The sequence below is a fragment of the Tenrec ecaudatus genome, chromosome Y, assembly GCF_050624435.1.
Source record: "Tenrec ecaudatus isolate mTenEca1 chromosome Y, mTenEca1.hap1, whole genome shotgun sequence".
Taxonomy (NCBI): Eukaryota; Metazoa; Chordata; class Mammalia; order Afrosoricida; family Tenrecidae; genus Tenrec; species Tenrec ecaudatus.
In genome coordinates this window covers 4137270-4150782 of record NC_134549.1, presented here as the reverse complement: position 1 = coordinate 4150782, position 13513 = coordinate 4137270, and the positions used below count along the sequence as shown (strand labels likewise).

Here is a 13513-nt window from a genome sequence, read left to right as displayed (position 1 = left end):
TTACAGTATTTAGTGTGCTATATACGTATTTTTAATTTTCTTATTGATCCCTATCTGGACCCATTGTTGTCTATGCTTGCATAGAGCAGCCTGTGTTAGACATCATAATATCCACACTGCATTGTGTACATGTGATAAGGCAGCGTATATAGCTCATGCAGTAACACAGCATGTATAGTTACTGTTGATATCATCTTTGTTATTGACCCACTTTTCCCATTACAGATCTAGTTTACTGTTTTCTTTGAAATAAATATTCAAAAACATTTAACACACTAATGCCTCAATTAACATAATTTTATTGGTACCTATTTTCATTTCGAAATTTACCAGTAGCTGCTACATTTCCCACCCGAGGCTTATACTTGAGTCAATCAGCTTCCTCAGTTTTCTGTGGTTAAATTTGGTGCCTTGGATTATATTCAGGTCGGCCACTCCTCAAGTATATACAGTAATTAAAAGTTGTATGTAGTTATTTAAAGTGCATTTATTTGCACCTCTTTGTCTAAAGGAAAAAAAGCAAAGACAAAATTCAGGTAAGTATTTAGTTGCAGGTGATAGACCAGCTCTGTCATATCAAGCTGCATCTGAACTGAGGCGTGCTGATGAAAGGAAAAGAAAGACATATACAAAGCATGGGATTGGGAGGACAACAGTCTGATGGACTGAAGTCCCGAGTATATTCAAAGTTTGGTTTTTATACACGTCTAACAGGGAAATGATTACAAAGTAAACATTAAAGCACTAAATTAAAAAACATTTTGAACCTTTTAGCTATGTAAACATTACTAGGCACACTGTCTAAACACTTGAATAACAGCACTATATTCTAAGATAGACACAATGACATGCAGGGTTCCAGAGAGTTATAAAGGGGTGATAAATAAAAGAGTTATGTTGCAGTGCTTTTACTTGCAAGGTTAACAGAGGCACAGGAGACTAATTAGTCACCCACCAGTAAACACCTTTTCCAGCAGACCTCCTACACTTAGAACAAATGACTAATTGTCCTTCTACATTTCAACCTCATTGATTCTAAGACAAGGCTAGATGTTGGCCAGGTACCCCTACCTATTGCTCTGAAAGGGATCCGATTAAAAGGGCCTGGCTAGAGTGGAAGAACTTGTGGAAAAACTCAAAATTATAAATATCACAGGCCTAACAAAGAATAATGAAGCCCTCGGGACTGTTGCTTCACTTTCCAGGCCTGGCATTGAATGTCAAAGCATAGATCAGACATCTGAAAAGTAGCACTTAATAGTGAACAGGGAGATTTACATACCTTAGAGAAATCATTCATTCTAGACTTTTTTTTGAAAAAGTGATACTACCCATATTGATCATTCTGTTTTTTGATCAAATTCAGGAGAAATTGAAGGCCCTAGGAAAAGTGCCATTGCATTGTGGTGGCGGTGACGGTTGTTTGGTGCTCTTCATTCTATGTGACTCTTAGTGACCTTTTTGCAGAACCAAACCAAATTAAACTCACCACTGTCAAGTGAATGCAGACTCATAGTGACCATTATGGGAGTAGAGAGAGAGCTCATTCTTTTTACCTCAAAGTTGCTTGTGGTGTCAAACCACTGACTGGATCGCATCTGTACCAGTAACCATTATACTACCAGAAGTCCTTACCCTTTACACAGAGGAACCTATCAATTGCTCTTATATTTTGTCCTATTACTGCAGTCTTGTCCAGAGCCTACCTCTTTTTCATTGCTCTTCTAGTTTACCAAATATGATATGCTTCTCCAAATACTGCTCTCCAAAATATGTAAGACATGTTTCTAAGGACCTCTGGCCAGCACCATAATTCAAATGCATCCATACTTCTTCAGCCTTCTTTATTCAGTGTCTAGCTTTCATATACATATGAGGCAATTTAAAACACCTTGGCTTGGTGCACCTTCATCCTGAAAGTAACATCCTGACTCAGTACTTTTGAAGAGAATTGATGCAGCAGATTTTGTCAAAGCGGTAGTTCATTTTGTCTCTTGGCTGCTGATTCCATGAAAATTGGGGAATTTAAGAAAGGCAAACTCTTTGCTTGGCAAATTAAAGCTTTTCTTCACTTATCATGATGTTACCTATTGGTCTAGTTGTCAGGACTTTGGTTTGCTTTTTTTCTTTTAAATCTTTTTATTAGGGGCTCTCTTTTTTTTTAACATTTTATTAGGGGCTCATACAACTCTTATACATATACATACATCAATTGTATAAAGCACATCTGTACATTCTTTGCCCTAATCATTCTTTTTTGTCCTCTTTTTTTAATAGATTTTATTAGGGGCTCATACAACTCTTATCACAATCCACACATATACATACATCAATTGTATAAAGCACATCCATACATTCCCTGCCCCAATCATTCTCAAAGCATTTGCTCTCCACTTAAGCCCTTTGCATCAGGTCCTCTTTTTTTTTCCCCTCCCTCCCCGCTCCCCTCTCCCTCATGTGCCCTTTGTAATTTATACATCTTTATTTTGTCATATCTTGCCCTATCTGGAGTCTCCCTTCCTTTACCCACTTTTCTGTTGTCCATACCCCCGGGAGGGGGTAATTCATAGATCATTGTGATAGGTTCCTCCTTTCTTCGCCCACCTGCCCCTTTCCCTTCCCCTTTGAGTATAGCTCCTCTCAATATTGGTCCTGAGAGGGTTATCTTATCTGTCTTGGATTCCCTGAGTTTCCAGCTCTTACCTGTACCCATGTACGTGCTCTGGTCCTGATTTGTAAGGAAGAATTGGGATTATGATAGTGGGGGTGTATAGGCCTATACTTGTGTATAGGCCCAATGTTTGTATGCTACCCTAATACTTAACATGTAAATATATGTACATAGATCTATTTCCCCATTATCATCTATAAATATATTTACATATGCACATGCCAGTATTTAGACCTCTATAAATGTCCTTTGTCTCCTAGTTCTTCTCTCTATTTCCTTTTACTTTCCTCTTGTCCCACTATCACGTTTAGCAGCTTGATCAAGGTCTTTCATTTCTTTATATTGAAGTGTAATTCATACTGAAGGTTGAAAACCTTAATCTTCATCAGCAAATGCTTCTAGTGCCTGTGTCATTTTATATACGTTGTTAATAAGTCACATCCAACTCTAATGACAATTTCTTCTGTATAAGATCCAATTTCTTTGGTTATTTCCTCAGCATATAGATGGCTTAAATATGGTGAGGAAATACAACCCTGATGCACGACTTTCTTGACTTTAAAAAATGTAGTCTACCCCTTTTCTATTTGCACAACTGTCTTTTGGTTCATGTATATATTCCTTGTGAGCACAATGAAGTGTTCTGCATTCCCATTCTCAAAGCTCTTGGTAGTTTATGAACTTCACACTCAGTTGCCTTGACATAGTTATTAAAACACAGTAAACATCTTTCTTGGGTTATCCACTTTCAGCCAATGTCCACCTGACATCATGATGCAATGACATCCTTTGTTCCATATCCTCTTTTGAATTTATCTTGGACTTCTGGAAGCTTTCTGTCAATGTATTAATGCAACCATTATTGGATATTTATCATGTGATACAAATACTGTTTTATAATTTGAGCTTTCTGCTATCACCTTTCTTTGGAATAGGTACAAAGATGGCTCTCATCCCTTCAATTGGTCTATTGGTGTTCTTCCAAATTCCACTGTCCGAAGCGAGGGAGTGCTTCCAATGCGTTATGGAGACTTCAGTTAATATTGGCAAACAAAATGCTCTTAATTGATGAATGGAAAGCAGTTTTCTTTTAAACTTGTATTTAAATAACTACAAAATATTAGAAGAAATAATTTGGGTAAAAATAGTTCCCTTTTGTCAACAATTTACATATGTCTGTAATTATTTTCAGAAATCAGTATCTTTTGCTATTATTTTTAAAATTAGGCTTACTACATAACTACATATTGGGATTTGTTATTAACATTGTTAAATATTTTCTAAAATTAATAATTTTGTGTGGTATATACTTACAACAACTCTGGATAATGTTCTTTTTCAGAAATTTGGCAGTACTATTATTAATCCTGAGAAAGATAACACCATGGTGCAAGAACTTCTGGATTTTAAAGATAAGATTGACTATATTATCAACACTTCTTTTCTGAAGAATGGGAAATTTATTGTAGCTATGAAAGAAGCTTTTGAAACATTTGTTAATAAACGGGCTAATAAACCAGCTGAGCTTCTAGGTATGATTTTCAATCTCATGAAATACTCTTTCACTTTTATCTTTAAGATTAAGACAAAGTTAATGAAGCTGTTAGTAATTGAAAGAAACAGTTGCTTTATGTTTGTTTGTTTTCTTCAGGCACGACTTTTGGCTCTTTCACAAGTGTGAGACTGGAGGTTTTCGTGTCTATAACATATTAGCATATAAAATTACCTTTTATCAATTAAGATTGAATTTCTTGAAGGGTCGTTGTCATTATTAGGATCCTCTTATTAAAAAAACAATTGTCTCTCTCTTTGTGATAATATGATGTCCTTGTGTTGCTATGATATTGTAAGTTTGTGCCACTGTCGGTTCAAATTCCAGCACAGACACCCAAAGTGAACTGGTTTCAGTGGAGCTTCATGTTTAAGAGCAGACAAGGAAGGGGTTGGCTCACTTGAAGGAGGAACCTCTGAAAGCCTTGTATAACTTCCAAACATTGTCAGATACTGAAAGCCTAGTGAATACAAACATTATCAGAAACAGTGCTGGAGGATTGGCCCTTCTGAGTCAGAGGGAACTCAGCGTGACAGCAGAGGAGTGAATCTCTTAGGGTGCAGTTGATCATGATGGTGTGGGTCATTTAAAGCTGTGGGTGTGGAGCCTTGGGGAACTTCGTGTGCTGATGTGGCATGAGTAAAAGTACGGAGAAACCACTGTGAAAATCTGCTGATTGAAATTTGGAATGTGTGAAGTATGGATCTAGGAAACTGGAAATGGTCTAAAATAAAATTAGCAATATCCTAGGCAGTAGTGAACTGAAGTGGACCAGTATTGGCCATTTTGAATCAGAAAATCATATAATCTACTATGCCTGCAATAACACAATCAAGAGGAATGGTTTGGCATGATTGTCCAAAAGGAAAAAGCCAATTGTGAAGTACAGTGCTGTCTTTCATAGGATTATAGCTATCTGCCTTCAAGGAAATCCATTCAGCACAGTTATTATTACAATTTATGTACCAACCACAAAAGCTGTAATTGAAGAATTCTACCAAGAACTTCAGTCAAGATGCATGTATAATTCTTGGCAATTGGAGTACAAAAATTTGAAACAATGAGGAAGGGAATACTTGGAAAATAAGGACTTGGTGATAGAAACAAAGCCAGAGACTGATAGACTTTTTAAAAACCAAAATCACATTCTTCACAAATTAAACAAAATAAGTGACTGTGTACATGAGCTTATCCAGGTGGAATATATAGAAATCATATTGATTACATCTGTGAGAAGACACAGTAGAGAAGTTCAGTAACAGCAGCTAAGAACAGACTTGGGCTGACTGTGGAACAGACCATAAATTGCACATATTTACAATCATAATAAAGGTCAAGAAAATTTAAAAGTCCAGGAGAAATAAATTGTCAAGTGTATCCTATCTGATCATTTATTTCAAGAATAGATTTGATGCATTGAACACAAGTGACAGAAGACCTGATGTGTTGTGGGACAACAGAATCTGGTTTATATGAAGAAAGATAATGGATTAGGAGTACAGGAAGATTTATTAACATGCAGCAGATGACAAAACCTTGCTTTCTAAAAGTGAGGATGAACTTGAAGCACTTGCTGATGAAGATCAAGGATGTTAGTCTTGAAGTAAAGGAGACCCAAATCCTCACAACTGAACCAATAGGTAACGTGATAAATGGAGAAAGTGTTGAAGTTGATTGCAAGGTTTGTGTCTTGATCATGGATGCAGCAGTCAGGAGATTTAAAGATATGTCATTAGGTAAATCTGCTTTACAAACCTCTTTAGTATTGAAAAGTTAATATGTTACTTTTGAGGGTTAAAGGTGCACCTGACCCAGCAGTGGTATTTTTCATTGCCTCATAACATGTAAAAGGTGGGCATTGAATAAGAAAGCCTGTAGAAGAATTGATGCATTTGAATTGTGATGCTGGCAAAGAATATTCAAAGTACCATATAGTTGTAAAAGGACAGAGTGATCTATCTTGGAAGAAGTACAACCGGAGTGCTCCTTAGCAGCAAGGAGAGTGAGATTTCATCTTCCATATTTTGTGCACATAGAGTGGAGTTAATGAGATAAAGTCCTTCAAGGAGATGGATTGTCACTGTGGGTATAATGTGGGCTCAGCTATAGGATGGTGCACTACCCAGCAGTATTTTATTCTCTTGAGTAGAATGTCACTGTGGATCAGAACCTATTAAATGTCACCAAAGAACACCAACATTATTTAAAAATATTACTGAAAACATTCTTCAACACCAAATAATATTGTGGCTATTTAGTAAGATTACAGATTCTAAAATATTTTTCTTGTTGATGACAGCTTTTGAAGATTTAAGACAATCATCTATTTTTATATACTGTTGGGGTTTTTATAAATACATATTTCCATTTCTGAACTTAGCAAAATCCATCTTAGGATTTTGGGTTATCATTATTTATATTTATATAATATCACCAGCCTTTAGATTTTCATTTGCACAGTCTGTTCAGCTCTTCATTTGTATTCACAGAATTAGTAATAAAATAATTCATTTTTGTCATTTGAACACAGGTTTTGGAAATATTAAGTACATATTAATGTTTGACCTCTTGTTCTTTCATTGATTTCCCCATCTATATATACACACATGTATTTATTTTCTCTATACTGTTGGACTCAGATAGATAATAATTATCAGAAAAGTCATTGCTTGAAGAAATTGTTTCTATTCACAGTATGTATTTCATATTTTTGTAACAAATTATTTTTATATTTTGCATTTTAGCCAAGTATGTGGATTCAAAACTTCGTGCAGGTAAAAAGGAGGCTGCATATGAAGAACTTGAAGCATTATTTGAAAAAATAATTATTCTATTTAGGTTTATTTATGGTGAGTGATTTGCTCTACTTTCATGCAAAAAGTTTTTTAATTAGAAAGTAAACATGGAAAGGTTGTACATTGCAATATGCAGAATTCATATTTTTACTGTGAAAACACTTATGACCTAAATTTTACACTTTTAAACAGATTAATTTGTTCAGTCTATAGAATAATGTACATTTTTTTCCTGTAACAATTGCCATTATAATCTGAGAACATTTCCATCAACTTAAATAGGAACACATATTCATTAAATGTTCATTCCTCAATGTCTGTTTTCCTATCCATTGAGAAATGTAGAATGTTTTTCTTTGATAGGATAATATAAACAAACTACCACATTAGATATACCATCATCTATGGATGGACAATTACATATTTTTCCTCATTTAGTTATTGTAAATAGTGCTGCTATTCACATGATTTGCATATGATATGTCAAGATGAGGGCAAAGTCAATATGCTGAAACCAGCCATTGGGCCATGCAGCAGGGGAAGCAGAGCAATGAAGTCCCCAAGGAATGCCAAGGATAGATGTGGGGCCAGGGCATGGCACCCCATCAGACTCAATAGGAAATCACTATTAAAGGACAACAAATAGACTCTTAACTACTTACAGGTGTTTTGTTGTAGTTACTGTTTCATTTTCTATTGTTGCTTCATTGTAGTCAGTCTTTTCATGTTGCATATTGCTGTTTCTGCAAGTCTACCTGGAAGGAATAGGTGAGATAAAAAAGCATGAAGAGAGAACAACAGGATCAGAGTTACTGGGTGACATGGGAGAGGGTGAGGCAGGGGGAAAGGAAGCGGGTGTTAACAAACTCAGGGACAAGGGAACAAGTGATCCAAAATCAGTGGCAAGGAGGGTGTAGGAAGTCTTGCAGGGATGGTTCAAGGACAATGTAACCAAGAGGAATTCTTGAAGCCCAAATAAAGACTGAAAATGAGAGTGGGACAAGAAGAGCAAAGTACAAAGAAATAGGGGAAAGAAGTAGGAGGAATTTATAGAGATCTAAATACAGGCATATACCGATATAAATATATTTTTATATGATTGAGAAATAGATCTATGTACATATATTTATAGGTTTAGTATTAAGGAAACAGATGGACAGTGGGCCCGTACTCAAGTAGTCCCTCAACACAAGAGCACTTTGCTTTAACAATTCAGCAGTCTGAGATCCTCACCTTCCTGTCAAGATTGCTGAAGACAACAGCTGTACAAGAAAATGTGGTTAAGAATGCTGACACTTCCTCGCTATCAACGATAAAGCATCTGGGGTCTTAAAGACCTGAAAATAAACCAGTGACCATATAAATGAGAAGCAACAAAATCCACATGGAAGAAGCACACCAGCCTGTCCTGACTCTTATCACTGAAGACAAAATTGGTGCATAAGCACATGTGGAGAAAGCTTATGTTGCCCAACTATCAAAACATAGCTTCTGGGGTCTTAATAGGCGTTAAGATAAAACAGACGGCCATCTAGCTGAGAAACAACATTGCCCACATGGAAGAAACACACCAGCCTGTCCTGACTCAGACACTGAAGACAAAGCCTAAGTAAATGCAGGGAAGAAAGCTGATGGTGCCTGGCTATCAAAAGATAGAGGGTCTGGGGTCCTATAAGCTTGAAGATAAACAATCAGCCATCTAACTGAGAAACAACAAAGCCCATATGGAAGAAATATACCAGCCTGTGAGATCACTAGTCATCGAAGGGATCAGGTATCAGACATCAAAGACCAAAAAAAATGATGGCATTGTGAATGAGGGGAGTGCGGACTGGGCAGGCCCATCTGTGGAAAATTGTACACCCCCTTGCAGAAGGGCCACGGGAAGGAGATGACCCAGCCAGGGTGCAGTGTAGAAATGATGAAACATGCCATTTCTAGTTCTTGAATGCTTCCTCCCAGCCACTATCATGCTCTCAATTCTGTCTTACAAATCCTGCTGACTGGAGGATAGTCACTGGTACAGCTAGGAACTAGAAACAGGCATTAAAGGACAGAGTGGTGATACGAGGAGGGTGGAGGGAAAGTGAGGGAGAAAGGGGGAACAGATTACAAAGATCTACATATAACCTCCTCCCTGGGGAATGGAAAGGGGCGAAGTGTGTGAAGGGCAACATTGGACGGTGTACGGTATGACAAAATAATAATTTATAAATAAATTAAGATGGGAGCAGGAATAGAGGAGAAAAATGAGCTGATACCAAGAGCTCAAGTAGAAAACAAATAATTTGAGAATGATGAGGGAAACAAATGTACAAAATTGCTTGACACAATGAATGTATGTATGGATTGTGATAAGAGTTGTAATAGCCTCTAATAAAATTGTTTAAAAATGAGGCCAAGGCAAATATTATACTGTTGTTTCAGTTTATATATGCAACAAGTTTATTACATGTAAAATGTGTTAAATATATTTTTGTGATCAGTGGATGGCTGCATACCAGTAATACATTTATGTAAATGTTGTTAGAGTACCTTCAAAAATGGCAAACCCCCTGCCCCAAATGGATTTTCGGTGCCTTCACTGAGCCAGTTAAATTCAGGACAAAGGGTTTAGCCCAGAGGGTTATGGCTACTATGTTTTTGGGGTTTTGAAGGACACAAAACAATCACTGGGGCACTGATGTTAAGAAGACAGTCCAAGAAAGTTGGACCAAGGAGTTTTTATTCTTCCTGTCACGATAATGTTCTTCATTATGAAGTTGCTTTGGTAAACCTTCTGCTCTGCAGCCCTGATCTTTCTCCCTCAGCCTTCTGTTCATTTCCCAAATCTAGTATTTAAAGTGTACACAGTTTCATTCCCATGAGGGTGACAAAATTACCAGTGGTAGAATTGAAGAGTACATAATTCTTCAAGGAAAGCTTAGATTGAATATCTGTGTTCAAAAGTGTATAGAGAAAAACATTGTTTTAAGTGTATAGGCCTAGATAAAAAAGTATATTGAGAAGTAATAGCTTCCCTTTTTATATCTTTGATTTAAAAAAATATTGGTATGCTTTTGTTGCAGTACTTTATTGTTTACCCTCAAATTGTTTTGATGTTATAGACTATCAATATTTATACATTTTAAAATTCAGCATTAAAGGTCTTTTTTCTTTAAATATTGCAGGGAAAGATGTGTTTGAAGCTTTCTACAAAAAAGATTTAGCAAAACGGCTCTTACTTGACAATAGTGCTTCCATTGATGCTGAGAAGTCAATGCTGTTCAAACTTAAACGAGGTGTGTGTCTTGACTGACACCTCAGTTTCAATTATTTCTGTATAAGGTTAATCTTTGATGCTTAAATATAACTTCATTTCAGTGCTTGTGCCTCTTTCCCTCTTCAGCTTATTTTAACTTTTACTTAGTGAGTTAGATAAATGTAAATGTTCTAAAACTATGTGGCTTTCTACTATAGCTATGCTATCTTCTAAATGCATGCCTATTAACAAGTTAAACTATTGATTTAGTATTTTAAATAAATTGATTACTTCTGTACATACAAGATCTATGTCATACACATTACATATTTACATAGACAGAGAGGATCACCCTCGGCGAGGTAACAAAATGGCCGCAGTAGTGTTTTCAAACATGACGATGTGAGGACGACACAGGACCAGGCAGTTTGTTTGTTTGTTTGTTTTGTGTTGTACTTATGTTATGAGATAGAAACAACTTGATGGAGCATAGCAACATACTTACATAATTTTACATTGGTTCTGTGGTAAGTTTTATGAAGAAGAATCGAGAGGCCTTATAAAAGGGGAATTTATCCTGGTCAGTGAGTGATGGAAAACTTATATAAGGTAAGGTAATAGAAGACGACCATTTCACCAAAGAATGGACTATAGTGTAGTTGAGAACCTGAATGTCTACAGTAACCAAAGTGGATAAAGAATGGGAATATACTGAATGATGAAGTTAGAAATGGAGATCTGATTTTCATGATGCTTAGTTTGCTAATACTGCTAATAAAAGATACCAGAAGTGAGTGGCTTTCACAAAAGCTTAATGTCTTACTGTTCTGGGAGTCCAAATTCTGAAGCCTAAAGTAGAATCTGTATTGTTTTGATGCTTTGTGTGGTCTCTGATTTTACATTCGCTTTATGTGCCTCTGTCTCTTTTTTCACTAGATGTGACTCAAAAGTATTTAGATTTAAGACTTTCTTAATATCCCATTTACATTACGCTATTTGAATACCATGGATTTCCAAAATGACAAAACACCTGTCTTGGAAGTAGTATGGCCATAGAACTCCTAAGGGGCAAAGCCACACTTGGTCTTACATAGTTTGGATATATCATCAAGAGAGCCTTGTTTCTGGAGAAAGAATCATCATTTGTAAAGAATAGGGGCTTTGGAGAATATGAAGACCCTCACAAATTGGAATGATACAGGAGCTGCAATAGTCTCAAACATAACAATTGTGAGCATGGTGCAGGACAGGCAGTGTTTTATCGTGCTATACATGAATAGGAATGCTTGGGTGGAAATTGACCAGGACACCTAAGAACATTTCAAAACAGGGTCATGTTTATAGCTACAGGTTTATACTTCCACATGTCTTTTCAGTAGGCACAATTTAATTTACAACACTGATTACATTATGAAAATAAGGCTGTTATTAAAATGATTTTAAATATTCATGTCTTGAAGCCACTTTGGTTTTGCATCCATATGTTGGCTACTGAGAGAACCATTAGATGCCTAGAAAATGGATTTTCTGGAGTCATCACATTATTACTTTAGAATGATTTAGATTTGTGTAAAGGATGATCAAATTGGACATTATATATTGAATGTGTATATTGAGGAAGAGGATATGTGACAAGAGTTCCAGGTTGCTTTAACTAGGTAGAGTACAAAAATTCTAGTATTTTGTAATAGAATTTTGGTATTGATAACCAACATTCTTGTAAATTTCCTGGAGACATACTACTAGGTATATGCCACACTAATGGAAAGGAGATTACATAAAAGCATCAATACCAAGAGGAGAGGCTCTTTAATGGATGTTATAGAATTTACTTATCCAGATTTAAACATTGAACTTTGTTCAAAGAATAAACCGGCAAAGTTCTAAGATAGTTTGGGCTAGATATGTCTTTTAGATATTGTTTCCAGATGGGCATTACACATGGTACAGTGAGCTAACAGAAACAGAAGTTATTGGACCCTTAATAGTCTGAATAAGATGATGTAGAATTAAAAAAAAAGTACAAGAAAAAAATGTGGACACTGGCCTAGGGAATTCCGTTTTGAATGTCCTAAAGATAAATGTGAGTCAGCCTAGAAGGTAAGAATATTTAGGCAGAGTGGGCAAAATATCAAAAGAACTGTTTTTCAAGAGAATGGAATGTGTGTCTAATCCTCTTAAGTGTATATAGTCATGTATTAAGCATATGAATTTTAGCCGCATCAAAGTAACAGATTTATCCGGTGTAATTTCATTTAATCAGTTGTGAAAGGTCTTTGGTGTATTGGGAGGTATCATCTAGGATCAAAGGAACAACTGGTAATAATATGTTTACAACTATTTAAATAACTTTGCAATGTTTTTGTTGTTTTTATTAGGTGTCCTCAAGTCAGTTCAGACCCATCGTAACATTATGCATGACAGAAAGATATACTGCACAATCCTGTGTCATCCTCATAATTGCTTCTATGCTTTCTTTGTTTTTAAAATGTCTCAGAGTATATCAAAAGAAAAGGAATGAAAGAATGAGGGAGGGAAGAGGGGAGGAAGAAATGGGAAAGAAGGAAAGAAAGCAGATCGCCATGGATTCAGTTCTGACTCATAGCAGCCCTATGCACAAGCAAATAGAAAAAACGAACCTGGCCTATGCCATCCTGACAATTGTTATATTTCAGCATATATATCAATATGCTTCTGTGTCAATCTATCCTGTCGAATTTTTTTGGTCTCTTTTTCCTCTCCTGCTGCTTTTCTAAGCATGATGTCCTTCTCCAGAGACTGGTCTCTTTTGACAACATATCCAAACCACAAGGTGAGAAGAAATCTCATCCCCACCTGTAAGGAACATTTTACCTGTACGTCGCTCAAGACAGACTTGTTTGTATTTTTAGGCGGTCCAAGGTACTTTGAATAATCTTCGCCAGCACTATAGTTAATATACATCTATTCTTCTTCAGGCTTCCTTAAGCAATGACCAACTTGCAAAGGCATATGAGATAATTGAAAAAATACCATGGTGTAGGTCAAGTGTACCTTAAGTTATCATAGCATAGCAGATTTATCCAGTGCCACACATCATTTGATTTCTTGATTGCTGCTTCCATGAGCATTGGTTGTGGATCCAAGGAAGGCAAAATCCTGGATACTTAAGTCTTTTCTCATCTACTTAGTGGTCCATTTGTGAGAATTTTGGTTTTGTGTATATTATTGTATTTCATAATGTAGGCTACGAACCTTGACCTTCATCAGCAATT

General features: G+C 36.2%; 1 protein-coding gene across 1 annotated transcript in view; it reads left to right on the top strand.

Annotated features, from left to right (window-relative positions):
- The window catches only part of LOC142435541 (cullin-4B-like), a 154005-nt gene that overhangs the window by 78001 nt on the left and 62491 nt on the right, over positions 1-13513 (top strand). Inside the window, exons 11-13 of the mRNA XM_075539765.1 lie at positions 4014-4203; positions 6968-7072; positions 10189-10299. Coding sequence (XP_075395880.1) covers positions 4014-4203; positions 6968-7072; positions 10189-10299 — 406 coding nt within the window. The remainder of the gene's footprint in view (positions 1-4013; positions 4204-6967; positions 7073-10188; positions 10300-13513) is intronic.